Source organism: Crassostrea angulata, chromosome 1 (genome assembly GCF_025612915.1).
Source record: "Crassostrea angulata isolate pt1a10 chromosome 1, ASM2561291v2, whole genome shotgun sequence".
Lineage (NCBI taxonomy): Eukaryota > Metazoa > Mollusca > Bivalvia > Ostreida > Ostreidae > Magallana > Magallana angulata.
Genome location: NC_069111.1, coordinates 26,954,301 through 26,971,668, shown reverse-complemented (window position 1 = coordinate 26,971,668; position 17,368 = coordinate 26,954,301). Strand labels below are relative to the sequence as shown.

The window sequence follows — 17,368 nt, the reverse complement described above, 5'->3', positions numbered from 1 at the left end:
ATATAGTGTCTAGACGGATGTCACATGTACAGCTAGCACATACAACGGTTGTTATGCAAGATCGCAGATAACGTGTATTGGAAATGCTCCACTGGCCCTAAGCATAATAGATAAAATATGATTGTGTAATTTTTTTTTATTTTGAAAATATTTGATGTTTTCTTATAAATGATAATTTTAAAAAAGGTAATATGTCTTCATGGATAAAATAAATTACCTGGTATACACATCAAAGGGCATGCTATTTTCAGCACATTTTCAATATTACATGGGCATTGACTATTAGGTGAAAAATTTCAGTTTATAAGATGAAAAAAATTTATGATATATTTTACACAGTACACGTATTATCCAAAAAGTAGGAGACAGCATTTGGAGAGAATTTACACTTATTAAGAGATTGTGTTACTTTTTATCAGCTAAATATAGTGCATAAAAAAACAAAGTTAAATGATTAAAAAAAAAAGATGTCATTTGATGAAACAAAATTGTTTGTACTGACGGTCAAGTCGCTGAAAGAGACGAATATGTTTAAGATTCTGTGTAAAGTGATCACACGTGCTTATGACCAGCTATATTTACAGATACTGAAAAATCAATTCACTCGATTTCAGAATACTGCAGTATAATGCTTTTATAGAGGAACACTAATTCTTTATGGTCTTTATATATATACATACAATCTATATTGCTAACAATGTATTTCCATCCCTAAAATCTTGTTACAGCGTACATGTATATTAATGAGAGAAATTTTCAGATACTGTAAACCAGTTGTTATTCGTGTGGGAGATATTTCCACAAGATTCTTGAGGGCCTCAGTTGTTATTCGTGTGGGAGATATTTCCACAAGATTCTTGAGGGCCTCTTCGTCGCAAATATTCTCGCAGCAAACCAATCGTTGTTATGTATTTGTTTGGATATGCCTTGGTCACAAACTTTAGTTTTCGCAAAACAGTTTATTTGGAGTAAATTGCGAAATAAATCCATCGTGAATAAAAGTTGGTTTACAGTATATATCATTACAGTCTCAATAGGGGAGATAAGAATTGATATGGAGAATTTTCTAAACATGAGTTGTGTCAAACTGTTGGTATAATATTTTAAGAGATTTTTAGGACTTCGAATATTGTTGGAGACGTCACATAGCTCGGTGAAATTCCAACTTATCAATTTTAAGTAATGTCTGCAAATTGAGTGAAATTAAATTTTAAAACTGCAAAAAAAAATTGTAGTATCTATCATCAAATGATAGTTATTTGATAAACCAATAAAAACATACACAATTTTTCGAAGACTTAGTACAAAATCATTTTTTGAAGCATTTTATGGATTCCATTGTCAGCAAGCTCTTAATTTTAACAATAACCCTCACTCATTCCTGTCAAACAGTCACAATCAACAACACTGCATGTAGTACAAGAAATGCACTACATATACAGATATACAATTGCACTATGAACCACGCCAACTTCAGATTTTTTTAATATCAATTTTTTTTTCCGGAATTGACTACAGTATACATGTACCAAGTATTTTAAATAAAATGGTTATTGGTGACAATTTAATGCAATATCAAGTTTAATTGTTTCTAAAATCTTAAACATACTACAGCTTCATAGTAAAAAATATTTGCAAATGAATATGAGGTACTTGTGGACCTCACAGTTTTTTTCTTGTACCGAAAAAAAGTTGTTACAGCACAATTGTATGGGTATATGTGCATTCAGTCAGACTTTAACCTTTTTTTTTTCATTGTGTAACAAATTAAGTTTTTATATTAAAAAAGCAATGAAAAACTTAAAGTAATAACGAAATGTTCATTTCTTTTAAACATGCAAAATTAGTGTGTCCTTTGAAGCAGTCTTTTTTACCATTTATCAGCCTACAGAGCTGATTGCATGTGCATAATGAAGTCATTGGACCTGAAAGAGGGTTACAGAATTGTGTAATACATTGTAGGGAACTGTTTATAACAATATTTGAACAGCTATTTAATTATTGATGGAGATTCACAAGAACATTATTGATTTGCACAATAAATAGCGGAGACATCTTTGAGGCGGTACACATGCCATTGGATTATGTTCACAGTGGTTAGGCACGAGTTTACAGCTGGTGGATCGAGGAGAAATATATAGAGAGCTTCCAATGTACTTCAGTTACAGCCAATTACCAAAAATTTGTCATTACAATAATTTATATGGTACATGAACATAGTAAGAATTTTTCTTCATTGATTTTATAAAATTGGTTTTATAACCAGAATTTTTTGTGGACCTCTTCCAAGTCTATTTTGCTTGCTCTAAGAACACCACTTTTGGTAAATAACCATTAAGCTGATAGTATGACAGTAATCAACAAGAAAATGAATTTGTTTTGATACTGAAATACCGTTACAACTGGGTTTTATATAATATTAAATGGTAGTTCATGTGTTCAATGTTTATCATTCCTAGTAACATATACCCATAACGCATAACATATATCAGTAACTACTAATTTTTCCTCTGATCATCAATAGACTTTAAACTCATCTGTAAAAGTCATTCAAGAAAATTCAGAAAATGAAAAGAAAAAAGTCATAAAAAAAAATGCAAAATTCCTGTGTGATATAAATTACCAAAGTATGACAGAAAGTGCATATCCAAGGATATGTGCGCATTTACCCTCACTCTTTGATTAAATTTCCTAAAACCTGTCATCTGGTCAAGTGGCTTTATATAGTCAGCTTATAGGAGATGATTGATACTGGAGCCTGGGTGCTCGGAAATTCTGTCCAAGCTACAATATTATATTTGTCTTTCTCAGTCATCCATTCCCTGCTAATATGATGGACGTATTTGGTCAATTCTGCACTTATGCTGACTATTCATCATTTCTAACTGTCATTTTAATAGGCAGCCATTTAAAAAAAAAACTATGCATTACAATTTGAGAATTTAAGCAAGAGAGGTGACCCAGACCCAAGATACAGTAAATTTAGTCCTCATGCATAGTCAGTCTCTCACAACCCGGCCTGGCTGAAGTATAGTCGTAGTTGGTAAATTTTAGCAGTAAATCATGTGAAGTCATAATACGTTAAAAGAGAACAAACCATAAGAAAATTCAGTGGAATATATTGTGTTTCCAATATACCGGTACCAATAATGCCAGTTTCTTATAAAAAAAAACTTAACAAATTGGAATGAGGCAAATATGATGAATTTTTGGGCATTAGTGGTGGTGGAATTAAATTTTCATTTCATCATTTGCTTTTTTGTATCTTTATCTTTATTGGGCATTAGTGGTCTTCCTTCTCTTTTTTTTTGAATTTTGTGTTTCTCTTGCCCTTTTTTCTTCATTTTTTAGAGCTTGCCATTTTATGTTTCCAGGGGGAAATGAAAGCAGTTTAAGGCAAACTAATTCAGCTGGTAGGCCCGACACCTTTAATGGCTGTCAAAAATGTTGCCATGGCAATGTTTGCTGCAAGATGGCTGCTTATGAGACCGAGACACATGTTTTGAAAGACTCTGGAATAGACACAGGTCACTCCAGTAGTAGCCAAACATTAAACGAAGACAGTTCAAAGGTACCTCCCAAAACTTACCTAGCCAATATCAGTACCTCTTTCTTGTAATGTGGAACACCTCTATTTTACATAGGCATGCAATGTCAAGGTTTTGATACGTCATCATAAACATAACTTGTTGTCGTAAATAATTGAGCTTGATTTAGCCTAAAGAAATGGGTAGATATACTGAGCCATGTCTAGTGGTCTATTTGATTAAAAAAGAAAACAACAAAATAAAACAAAAGAAACGGAACTATACAAAACTTCAGAATTAAAAGAAAATTGATGGAATTACTTTTGCTCTATTGATCACTTTATATTACACAAATCTTATTGAATTTCTGAATGCCATTTTATTCAACACATATCTTTTTTATTCATTATCATGCACATACATACTTTTTTGTCATGACTCTATAGATAAAAGTCCGGTTTTACCTACTTGCTAGAACATTGACCAAAAGACAAGAAGTTATGTTTAAATATTTCCTAAATTGAAATTGTGGAGTCTGTCCAATATGTGTCAGTTTGTTAGAGCCTTTCTTCTGATATCAATATTCAGAACTAAATATATATTGACATCAACTTCCAATGTAGATGACCGTTTTTCTATTGACCGTTTTTCTATTTGCACAGTAGTTTAAATCATGTGGTGTAGATATTTTTCCAATTAGATGCACCAGAAAATAGGGATCTGGCTTTAATATATTTGTCTATTTAATTAAAGAGATTACCAGGTAACTATATATCAGAAAAGTACGCTGTTAAAACATAGGAGCAAGAATCTACTGGCTGTTTTGGTTGCTGTCAACTCCCAAGTGTTGCTACTTACTTATAGCATTTTAACTCAACAATAAATGATCATGATATCTGTAAAGAAAAATAGATTAAAGGGTATAATGGGGAAATTTCATTTCCTGTAAGTGCAATGATAGTGCATTTATGATAAGCAACCATTGAAATAATGTTGCTTACTCATATTAAAACTGCTTTCAAATGACCCCATTGTTACCAAGCTTTAGGTTATCCTGTCCTCAATGTGGTGTACTTATAACTTTGCATGAGTTCGTCTTTTATTAATAGCAGCACCGTGTGTATCAGAAATAGATATGCTTGATGTTGTATTTTAATGCTGACAACTTTTTTTAAAATTTTGATTATTTAAATATGATTTTCAGTAAACTTTTAATTCATGTATTGGAATTTAAAGCTTTTTGAATTTACAAAATTATATTTTTTCTATTTTAAGAGTGCATGTAATAAAAAGGATTAAACTTTTGTCATAAAATTCTCTTTACACGAATGTTATATCCACATGGATTAGATATATAACGTTCAGTTTGGTCTCCTGAAGATGAAAAATCTTGAATACATTTTGAATTATGGTCATATTAAACTTTAAATAAAAAGTGTATATAGCTGACAAGGAAAATCACATATTAATATCCTATTTGGTTTTTTTTGTTCCGTTTTTATACTCTTACTGTAATAATATATTTGATTGCTCTGAATCCTGGGATTGTAGCATCCTGTGACTTGGAAATTGTCATCAGATGGCTCAACATATGTAGGTCACATGATTCTTAAAAAAACCATTGATGGAGCAAGGCAAGATGACTGTGCAATTTTAGGTAAGCTCCATATGTATTTTATTACTGAGCTTCCTTAATAATGATATGAGACCTATAGATCTAGCTATTTGACCATGTATGCATGCACTCACGGAGACAGTTGTGATTTGGGGTCAAAAGGGCACTTTTGTCCCTTAGTTTTTATCTCTTTCCCAGTAGGACTGGGACAATTTAGTTTTTTTTCTTCAGATTTGCTTAGATACGAAGTACTTATTAATTTTTTAAAATTCATTTTATCTTGAAATTATAGTCAGTTCAAATTTCTCATTATAAAAAAAAAAATAATAATTCATTGATAAACATCTTTAGATAATTACAATGTACACATGGTTGTCTTTTGTCTTGCTTTCCATCTTTATTTGCTAGAAGGGAAATTAAAACATTCAAATACCTCTGATTTCATAACTGTCAGGCACCTTTTCAGCCAACCTGAGAAGAAGAATCAAGTTAAATTTTCTGATCAGCCCTTGTCCTGTTTCCATCAGTCTGTTCTTCCATCCCTCTGAGCATTTTTTTTTTTACATTTTCACACCTTCTCTAAAACCATAGGGCCAATATCAACTAAACTCAGCACAAAGCACCCATATGGGAATCCTTATTGTTAACATATAAATGCTACTGCATGATGACACCTTTTTTCAAAAGATGAAAAGGGTTTGGCTAGATGATTTTAAAACAAATGTAAAAATAGGTGGGAAATAGCTCAAACAATCCTATTGATATAAATGCCATCAGCTTTGAGATGCTCAAAACATATTTATCCTCTTTACTTATTGTTTAACCTTTTCTTTGTTTATAACACCTGTTTACTGTTTGTACCATTTTGTAAACAGTGTAGGAGCTGATGAAGTGAGGCATGCATTTAATGGTTACTCCGTCCCCACTCTGATTGATCAAAATGTCAACCTCTTGATTATAAAGGCAACTTCCATGCTTTTGTTCTCTGATTAATTGGAACCAATACATTTGGTAACATGTCAATTCATGCTAGCAATGGGACAGGCAAATGGAAAGCCACACATACAGAGAGACGGCAGATTATATATATACTGTACAAATCGAAAGATTTTCTACTAATCTGAATAATTTGCACAGATGTTATGTTATTACCGTAGTCATTTTAGTTTTTAAAAATCTTGGGCTTGATTATTGTATTTTGACAGTGAAATCATTGCTGCATCGATACTGATTGCCTATATAGCTATAGAGTCTCATTAATGAGGAATGTTACTTTCTATTTTTTTAGGCTTGAGCATTGTGGGAGGTAGAGAGACACCTCTAGGACAGCATGGTGCATATATCACCAAAGTCAAAAAGGGCAGTATAGCTGACACGGTTGGCCATCTACGTCCAGGTATGTAAAGCTAGAACTTGGTAGTGTTTTCTTATTAAACCAAAATTTGTATTTCAGATGACTTTATTGTAACTTGAATTAGAGCTCTTTGCTCACTGTTTTATGACTAATCACCAAATAAGTGCATCAAATTTTTGAAAATGTCAGTGGAAAAATTGTGACTTGTGCGTCATTTAGCATTTATTTAGGTAATGTTGGAAAACTCATTGAAAATTATACCTACTGGAATTACCAAGCTGAAGCAAAGTATAATTCAATTTGGTTTATTGCAAACCAAGAGGTAGTTTTCACTTAATAGTTGTTTAAAGTACAGCATAAACTGGGCTGTACTTATTTTTAAGGCCACAGATAAGAAGCAACAATTTTTACTAGTGAGAGACTGGTGTCCCATTTGAATGGTAATTCTGCCATATTACAGTTTTATCATTAAGTTATATGTGATATGGCCATCTGTATTAATCACGGTACCATGTAGAGGGATCAAAAATAGGAGAAACCTGATTGGCTGACAGCTTGTAATGGCCATCGGTGTACAGTCATCATTCAGACTAGCTTATTATATTAAACAACTGATGCAAATTTCCTTTTAACCTTTTAAATGCTCTTTTGATACCAGTTTGATATGTAATAGGATCTGATGCCTGTACAGGAATGATTAGGTCCAATAGGATCTGACTGGAGTGAAGCCATAATTTTGTACAGAACTGATACAACCTTTGAGTTATTTGCACTCTATATACTATAACATTTTGAACATTATATATTGATACTTATTATGGACTCCTGATTGCATTCTTATATTTTAACAAACAGAGAGGAACATCAAAGTGTAGATTAGAGTAAAAAGTATTGGGCTATTACAGTACAGGCAACGCGGATCCCGTGTTTCCCGCGACCCGTCACGGTATAAACACATCGAGGTGATCGGCCAGGTGAGACAGGTATACCGCGTTCCCATCACGGTAAACTCATCATCTACCTGTCCCCGCCACGGTAAAATTATCGATGGAAAAGTATCGTATACAAGCGGGAGTTATCTCCCCGAATGACAAATAAATTGCATGTTTCTTTATATTTAATGACGATATTTAACCAGATTTTGACAGAGATTATAATCGAAATACTTGGAGTCTTTTTTACTATTTTTTTTAATTTCATAGCTATTGAATAAATTATAAAAGTATTTAACTTAATACTTGTGCAGCAATTGCAAATAAAATATTTTCGAATCCATTATCATATTTTAAAAAGGTCGTTAAATTAAAAATTATCATGAAATGATTTTAATTGCCAATAAAATTATAAATGTGTACGCAGTGTGATTGTGTTTTCTTAACAATTAATTGGTTCGCCTACATTTGTATTGTTTGTTGTTGAAGTCCATGCGTGTCAACTAATGATAAGCAAGTGATTAAAAATTAGGGCTTCCTATAAAATTACCAATCCAGTAATTTTAGAACGTTCCGTTCATTTCTTACAAGGTCTTCTGTGTGTACATTTTTTGTGAATTCACGTTTTAGTGAATTTGTGTTGCGTTACTTTAGGTACATGTATGGCTCGTCGTTTGTCATTGCGCGAGGATTCCCACTTTCTAGTGCGTTACGTTTGCGACGACAATCTTCAAGTGCGAAGCCGTGTGTTCTTCAAGACTCAGTCTGACTTAAATATTCAGTGTGGAAATGAGTATGACGTTCAGTGGGGCCGGCCTGAGGAAATCGATCGAGCTGTGGTCTTGCATACTGGATGTGAGCAGGACATGACGGCCAAGCTGCGAGAGATGGAAGATAGCGAGTGTCTACCGGCCTCTCCTTCCTCATCAACTTCTTTGCCACCTTCGAATACGCCCCATTGTAATGCGAAAAATCAAATTAACGTGTATCTCTCTGAACTGAATTATAACAAATAAAGAGTAAGGAGCCTTAGAGATACCCAGAATTGCATAATATTATGTAATCGAAAGATATTGTGGGTATCCCATGTCATGGTGTCGTGATGGTGTACCAGCTACCTGCCGTGGCGGAGGTTAGCGTTGGCTCGCGACCGAGCCTCTCTCTCTCTCTCTCTCTCTTAACAGAATAACTAGATAAATTTTTTTGAGAAGGAAATGTTGTTAAACCGTTCTTATACATTTCAAAGAAATTAAGAACATGTTTTGAAAGTTTCGCTGTGGATATTTCATGCCGATAAAAAACATTTCAGTAAATGTATTGATATCATTTTATGTGTGCATGTACATTTATTCTTATTGACAGCTACTACAAATATGTAAACCCGTTTCCTGTTATCGTAACCTTACCCCCCCCCCCCCCCCCCCACCGCTTTATGACTGTCGGAGTTAACTTTATTTGACTTTAGTCCCAATTGTTTTACACAAAGGTGTGAAACCGGTGGTCGCACTGACAGGAAATCACTCCACGCTTGAACGCACAGAATACACAGGAATGAGGCAGGTAGATAATCTGTGAAACGATTGACCAAGAAGAATTCTACATGCATATCAAACAATTTTACTGATAGTAATATCAAATAATTGATTCATTTTACTGCGTTCTTTAACCGCTAAACGTGTTAAAGAGTTTCCTTCCCGCAAAAAACCTCCATTATAAACTAAACGAGAGATAGAGAAAAAACACAACGAATTAAACTTTCCAAACACAGTATATCATGCATCACGAACATTGTAAAAAAAACTTAACTGTTAAACATACTTCTTATTTTCTTTATTAAAAATAAAACTAATAGAACGAAACTTTATCATGGAGGAAACAAGTGGTAGAGCTAGCGGGCTGATTTGATTGACAGATGCAGCACGTGGACTCAAATTTGCAATTGCATGATGGATTCAATCACAGTGTACCATATTCTTTTATGAATACTAATTTTATGAATATTTAGTATTGGATATTAGTATATTTGACATAAGTGTACGTTAATTACGCCTAAACGCCTCTCTCTCTCTCTCTCTCTCTCTCTCTCTCTCTCCTGTAAGTTGTTGTGCAATTAGACGAAGCCGTACGCGATATAGACTTTTTCTTTGGTCGTGAATAGGTGTGAAAACCCTCAAGGGCATGTCGTTTTCTACCCTAAGTTTGTTAATCACTACATGTATACACAGAAAATGATCGTGACTTAAACTTTATATGTATACACAGGAAAAGCATACTGATAACACGTTATGATTCCATGTGCTTTAACGCAGCACTAACTTTATATATGAATGATAATTTTATCATTGAATGAAAAATAGATTTGTTAGTTGATTCCCGACATTTGTTCATTTCTCAATTTAAAACATACACTTGTATTGACAGTTTACGGCGCTATGCGTGTCAACTTATAAAAAGAAAAGATGATATTGCTCTGCATTGATACGAGTTCATCTAATGAAAATATTTAATTTTAAGATTGTTATAAAAACAGGATTATCAACTAATAGAAATAATAACTGAAATAAGCCCGTCAAATACAAAGTTATGTGTTCTTATTTACACATCACAAAATTTAACAGCGTATTAATCATGTTATGTTGTAATTCGAATGTAGTTTCCGATTTCATGATATTCTATTTCATAAATATAATTTATTAATTTTATAATAATATGGACCACAATTTATTTACAATGCAGCTGTTATGCTTAAATCTGAAGTCGCATATTTGATGTGGATTTACGCGACCCGCATTGCCTGTAATGTACAGTACAGGTAAAGTAACAACAACAAGCAGCAGCAGGAATAACGGTATATCACACCGTCGCGGTGTCATCATGGTCGCAATCCATACCGCGATCAAAAACCGCGATGGTGTATCGCGGGAACGATAAAAATACCGTGACGGTAACGCGGGCCAATACGGGATCCGCGTTGCCGGTACTGTAAGTCTCTGAATAGTATCCTCAAAAGAAAGCATCAATGGCAATGCAGTACAGCAAAACACTCATAAAGCAAAGTGCCAAATAAAACAATTTTGATTCTTTTTACCCATAACTAAATGTTATTACCATTGAGTTTATGATAATGTTAATGACTTGGAGGAATGAAGCTGACTTCATTGTAATAGTGAATTTATTATAAGCGGGTTTGCTGTACATGTAATGGTATTTTACTGTATATATACACCACAGTATCTGAAAAGCTAAAAGCATTAAGCATTAAAAGCAAATAATGAAAATTAAAGTAAATGGACTGGGTGGACTCAGCATTGCTGTCAGGACTACAGAGCACATGCTTTGTGGCAACTTTTAAATGAGACCAGTAATAACTAATTAAAGTAGATCCAGTGTTCTGTGATGTCACACTTTTTTGTAAAACTTTGAATTCTTTAAAAATTGTGCAAGATAGTTTTATTTTTTTATGTGAATATAATCACATGGATGTAATTAGAATTATTGGTAGGTTCAAGATATTTTCGCACTTAATTTTATACTAAATTTCCAAATGTTTATATATTTTATCTATGCAAAGGGGAAATAACTCTTTTTCTGACTTTTCTCTCAGTTGTATGTCTAAATGCTATAGTTTTTCTTATTACAACGATTAATTTTAAAATATTTTTGTAATTTTAGTTTTCTGATAAAGTTGACATTAAAATTAAACAAGAAAAACAAATTTCTGCCTACAAGATTTTACTTTTAACAACAAAAAATTACATTTTTCTAATGCTAAAATATGCTTTAGTTTATGTTTATCTGGCATCTCAAAAAGTGTGATGACATGCATATTTTTTCTAACAATTAATGACATTTAAGTCTATTAAGTCGAGATCAGTTCGGTTTTTCAACTTTCCTCAGAGAATTTTACGAGTATGGAGCTACCTTAAGACTTTGGATGAATGTCCTTTGGAAAATTTTGCACAAAAATGGAGCATGATTTCTGAAATAGTCAGTTATAACATAAGGCAGTGGTATTTTCTTAAGGAGAGAGTAAAATGTCATTGTCAAGGTTTCTTATACAAGAATAGATAAGCAAAATCCAAAAGAGACCTTTCTTCTGGTAGTGCAAAAGGAGTGAGGAGAAGGGCTATATCCTGAAAGACATGCAATTAGCAAGGCTGTGGACAGGCAAGACTGTATGTGGAAAACTACTGAAGGGGGAGATTTCAATTGTTCCAGAATCATTGCAAGAGCAATGCAGGTTTATTGGAGTGCAAGACTCATGGTCCTATATAGATCTAGGTTCTCTGTATCAACAACAAGAATGGTGCTATACCATCATACGGATATAATTGGTTGACTGTGAATGTTGACTCTAAAATGATGAAGGACCAAATATTTTATCTAGATTATTGCAGCTTTACTTAACACTACTTACCATCACACTTTTTGTGGTTATCAGTCTTTTTTTAACAGTTCAATACCCTCAAAATATTCTGTCATGGACCAAATCAAAGAGGGTAACCCTTTGATTACATTGCAGGATATCAATATGTTTTTGCTGTCATTTAAGCACAGCTGATAGAACACAGAATTACATTTCCTTCAAAAACTACAACATTATGCCTGAAATATTTAATATAAAATATGTGTTTAAAAGTATCTTGCTTAAAAATAGATTTATTTTGCTATTTCAAATATTCCTACCAAATTACAAAAAAACACCCCCAAAACCAAGCATTTATAAATCAACAATATGAAATCAAAATTAAGTCATATAGTAGGATGGTGTACTGAATTCAGTGAAATAAAGCTTATTAAATTGTTACCCTTGAAATAAGTTATGATTGGGACATACAATACTTTTTACCTTGTATAAACATTAACTTTACACCAGAAGATACTGTTTAGTGCAGATTTGGAGAATCACCAGCCTACAATGTTTATGTCTTACAAGTAATGGGAATATTACGGTGCTCAAGGGACCATATTCTTTATCGCGGAACATGCTAATTCAAGTTTCTCCTGACTCGGCGATATGGGATATTTGTACTTTTCATACATTATTCATTCCTAGTCTGTCAGAGAAGGATAGTTATATTTCTTCTCCAAGACATTTGCTGCATTTCTGTCAATAGAAACGGCAGATAAGCTGCCATTTGGTTTCATCAAGACTTGGTCACATGTTTATTTTTAGCTCAATATGGCTGGTGAGATGATAGTTAATAGTAAATTCTATAGCCAACTGTTGTAGATCTGTTTAACAGAATCTGCAATCTAGCCCAATTCAGTTGCAACATTCTGTTTAAATTAAAGAGGGTGTGCAGCTTAAGTTAGCTAGTTCACTCAGATATGCAATATGAAGGACTGAGAGGTTGTTGTTAAGAATAGTTCTTGGGTCAAAAACTGTTCCATGGAACACACTAGGTTTCTGCTCTAAATGGCATGAATGCTGAGCTATGGCAGCACTGTTGTCAGCTAGCAGGTCATTGATTTTTTTTTTTTGCCTCAATACACATTATATATATTTGGGGAGTCAAATATATATAGGTCAGTATGGTCCATCGCGAGGTTTCTTGCCTACTTTTCTTGATCTATGGTACTAGGCTCTTCATCTGTGGTAAAACAATCACTTTTGAAAAGTACAGACTGAGAGATAGATTAATTATATTATTTATTCATTTATCAGTATATGTACGGTAATGATTCAATATAGCAAGTAAACTATGCTCATTATGAACAAAAACCTGCATGCCTATGATAAATAAAGATCTTAGTCATATTGATCTGATATGTCTTTTTGTCAATCATTCCCGACCATTCTATTGGCTGAAGACTATGACCTATTAAGACTTCCATTCAAACTTATTGACTTTGTAGGTTAAGAACACAGGAAAATTATGAGCAAAATGCATGTATAAGATCAAATTATTCTTTTAATTTTCATAAGTCTAACCTATTTATTAAATTAACCCCACCCCATGCCCCATTTGGGACAGAACCAAAATATTTCTGAAAAACTTCAAAATGATTAACTGCGTGTAAGGTTTATCTATGGGACTTTTATTTCTGTGTACTTTGTAGGTGATGAGGTCCTTGAGTTCAATGGAAGATGCTTACAGCGAGCTACATTTGAGGAGGTTCGAGACATCATCATGGAGTCTAAACAAGAACCACAAGTGGAGCTTATTGTTAACCGCAATGCCAGGTGAGCAGTCAAATCATAATCAACGGAAAACCAACTTATTAGTCTGTTGGTCTTTCTGAAAGAAGGAGGTACCTTATATGGCCAAAAGTTATATTCAGCTTCCTTTTGAAACTACTCTATTAAACTTAATGAAGTAAAAAATGTGAAGTATTTTGATTTCAAATTAAAGTTTCCAAGTACAACCATGCATTGTATTTTCTCCGATTAAAGTTTTATGATTATTCAAAGCCCTTTGGAAATGGCAAAATGACACTCTTTCCAGGTATAAAAAAAATGAATCTGAATTTTTTTTATGGATAGACCCCTGCATCAAAGTTGGACAGAAAACTGCAATAGTGTTTGTTCTGTCCACCTTTTGAATAACTGTACCTTTTTAAAAAAAATAATTTACAGAAAAATAAATGAAATACCGGGTAATGTTAAAGTCAACTGACCCTTCCTTCCACTTTTTGTCAGACTCCTCTACTTTGAAAAATGATTTTTATGCCCCCCTTCCAAGAAGGGAGGGCATATTGCTTTGCTGCTGTCTGTCGGTCGGTTGGTCTGTATGTCGGTCTACCAACAGTTTCCGTTCATTTTCTTCGCAGAAGATGAACATATTGGAATGAAATTTGGTATTCAGGTTTATCATGATAATATCTAGGTCAAGTTTGATATTGGGTACGATCGAGCAATTTTCGACAGAGTCATGGCCCTTGAAAAATTCTAGTTATTTGCAGTTTCGACTCATTTTCTTCACAGAGGATGAACATATTGGAAGGAGATTTGGTATACAGGTTTATCATGATAATATCTAGGTCAAGTTCGATATTGGGTACGATCGAGCAATTTTCGACAGAGTTATGGCCCTTGGACATAGAAAAATTCTAGTTATTTGCAGTTTCCGTTCATTTTTTTTGCAGAGGATGAACATATTGAAATGAAATTTGGTATACAGTTTATTATGATAATATTTAGGTCAAGTTCGATATTGGGTATGATTGAGCAATTTTCGACAGAGTTATACCCCTTGGACTGTAAGTGTTTTACAAACATCTCTTGTTTGTGCCTTGTGGCAATGCTCTTTGAAAAAGTCAACTGAATATTTCAATTAAGAATGTTACAAGTGTTCATTAACATTTGAAGACCCCATTATGTGCACTTTGAAAAACTTGTATAAATCATAAATTCTTGACTTAAAGAAAGAAATAAAGTACGAGTTTTTGTGCATGTTGCAGAATAACCTCCGAGGTAAAATGATGTTATTTTGTATAAATCATAAATTCTTGACTTAAAGAAAGAATTAAAGTACGAGTTTTCGTGCATGTTGCAGAATTATCTCCGAGGTAAAATGATGTTATTTTGGCATATAACAACCTAGCATTAGCAGTGGCTTTTATATTTCAGACAACTTGTGGAGATATTGAAAAAAAATTTCAAAGTGCTTAATTTTTTGACGTGCGTTGTAAAAGTCCGTGAGTATGCCTTATAGTGATATCTTTGTTCTTACTCTGATAGTTCTGGTGAAGTCCCACCTGGATTACAACAAACTGACCACAATACTCGCAGAAGTCCGCTGGACCATGACAAAAGAGGCAAGAGAGCCACAGGTCAGTATATACTGTAAACGTATTTCATTTAGCTGTGTATTCTTTTTGGCGTTTTTGGCAGAATGTGGCTTCCGCTAATTAATTCAAGTACGTCGCTAAATGAAATGCATATATATATAAGAATAGTCACATTCGGGAATACGCTAATTGAAATCCACACCAACTTGTTCAAAAACTGTTTTCCGCCAAATATCGTACATGCAAAATATAATACGTTTACAGTATTTCTTATCCTTATATTTATCAAAGTGGAATCAGACACTTTTTGAGATATTGTTATGGATTGAAAGTAAAAAATAATAAAGTTGTTCTTCACCCATTCTTAAATTTGCCTGCTGACAATGAGGATGAAAGGGTTAAAAAGGAAACAGGGGCCAAATATATTCTTGTATACAGTACTTATTTTTCTCTTTTTCAATTAGATATTACCAATGGCCACACAAGAAGAGTAAATCTCTCAGAGACAGCCCCAAATTTTACAAGTCCGAGATCACGATCCCTGACACCCAAGTCAATGGGCAAAATTCAGGTAAAAAGATTCCCACCACAAAGGTTATAAAGCATCTTTTTATAACTTTTGCTTTATAGCAGGTTTACTATTAAAGGAAATACTAGCAAATAAGTAAAGATTTTTAATAATAGCCAAGTAATTAATTATTTGATTTAGCTTGTCTCATTTTGGAAGGATTGCAAAAATTGCATCATTTCTGAGTGCCAAAAAAGAAATGAGTTTAAAAAAAAGTTGAAAAATGTACAAAATAACAAAAAAATATAAAGTTTCCTGAATTGAAATGTTGCCATTAGTGACTTACATGGCATTTAATGTACGTGCTGTTTTGGCAAATTTCTGAAAACGTATTATTGTTTATTGCATGCAATATTGTCTGCAGATCTGAGTTTCCCTTCTTTATACTTGTTCTTAAACGATATCGGCTCATTTTTCCCTTTATACATGTATTCTTTGTTTTCCTTTGTTATGTGCACTAGTGCAGAAACTTAAAAGTTATTTTTTGGAAATAAAGCATATTTTTATATTACAGAATTTTTTTTTATATATTCTTTGTTCTGTGTACTAGCCCAAATACTTTAAAGTTTTTTTTTAATTGGAGCATTAAGTTTTAAATTACAATGATGCTTTTACATAGGTGAAGTTGTGGTATAATATGAAAGAACAGGAGCTGATAGTGACCCTTATTAGTGCTACTAACTTGCCACCAACGACTAAAGGCCAGTTCAGACACCCATACTGCAAAGTCTACCTTCTTCCAGACAGAAGGTCAGTTTACCGCACTGATGATGCTCCTATTTATGGCTTAAATAGTTTAACATATTCATTTGGTAGTAAAATTAAACTTTGTGTCTAGATAAAAGGCATTAATTTGAAAAGATAATTTTCAAAATTAAATATGTAAAAAAAAAATTGATAAATTTGATTTTTTATAAGAGCCCTTATGTAACTATGACAGATATGTTTGGTTTGGTTTTCAGTGAAAAAAGTAGACGTCGAACTAAAACAATTATGAACAGCAATGAGCCCACCTGGAACCAAACATTTATGTACTATGGTGTTACATCAGAGGATCTTCAAAACTTGCTGCTAGAAATAACTGTGTGGGATTATGACAGAGTGGGACCAAATGAATTTATGGGAGAAGTGAGTTACATGCATGTACTTAATACCATTGTATCGTGTTCCTTCTATTCTGTTTTGAGTGCTCTGTTTAAAAAAAAAACTTTGTGTTCTAACTGTATTCAATTTGTTTTCTTCCAACAGGTGCTTCTGGATCTACACAGTGCAAACTTAGAAGATGACCCCTTCTGGTACCCCCTGTCACAACATGATGAGAACAGTATACCCTTACCCCAGTCTTCACCAAGATCTGTAAGTCTGTCAGGCTGTGAGTTGTATCACACAGGGGAAATAGGAAGTTTAATTCAGAAGTATTAGAAAAAAAAATTTCATGCTTATTTAAGAAATAAACAGCAATTTAAAAAGTTCACTAGGATATGAATTTGGCTGGTCATGTAATCAAATCCTGTGAAGCCCAAATTGTCTTCTCAGAAGATTTGATCACATACCAACCAAGTTCATATCCCAGTGAACTTTTTAACATTGCTGTTTATTACTTATATTTACGTTTGAGAATGTCATGTTATGTTGCCC

General features: G+C 33.3%; 1 protein-coding gene across 5 annotated transcripts in view; it reads left to right on the top strand.

Annotated features, from left to right (window-relative positions):
* LOC128175025 (regulating synaptic membrane exocytosis protein 2-like) overlaps positions 1 to 17,368 on the top strand; it is a 46,465-nt gene that overhangs the window by 17,174 nt on the left and 11,923 nt on the right. For 3 of the 5 annotated variants that reach the window (XM_052840412.1, XM_052840420.1, XM_052840403.1), the window contains 9 exons: positions 3,375 to 3,571; positions 5,079 to 5,184; positions 6,431 to 6,538; positions 13,492 to 13,615; positions 15,113 to 15,204; positions 15,627 to 15,733; positions 16,350 to 16,480; positions 16,693 to 16,858; positions 16,979 to 17,086. In XM_052840412.1, the coding sequence (XP_052696372.1) occupies positions 3,375 to 3,571; positions 5,079 to 5,184; positions 6,431 to 6,538; positions 13,492 to 13,615; positions 15,113 to 15,204; positions 15,627 to 15,733; positions 16,350 to 16,480; positions 16,693 to 16,858; positions 16,979 to 17,086 (1,139 nt within the window). The remainder of the gene's footprint in view (positions 1 to 3,374; positions 3,572 to 5,078; positions 5,185 to 6,430; positions 6,539 to 13,491; positions 13,616 to 15,112; positions 15,205 to 15,626; positions 15,734 to 16,349; positions 16,481 to 16,692; positions 16,859 to 16,978; positions 17,087 to 17,368) is intronic. The other 2 variants (XM_052840428.1, XM_052840436.1) reach the window with 2 other exon arrangements.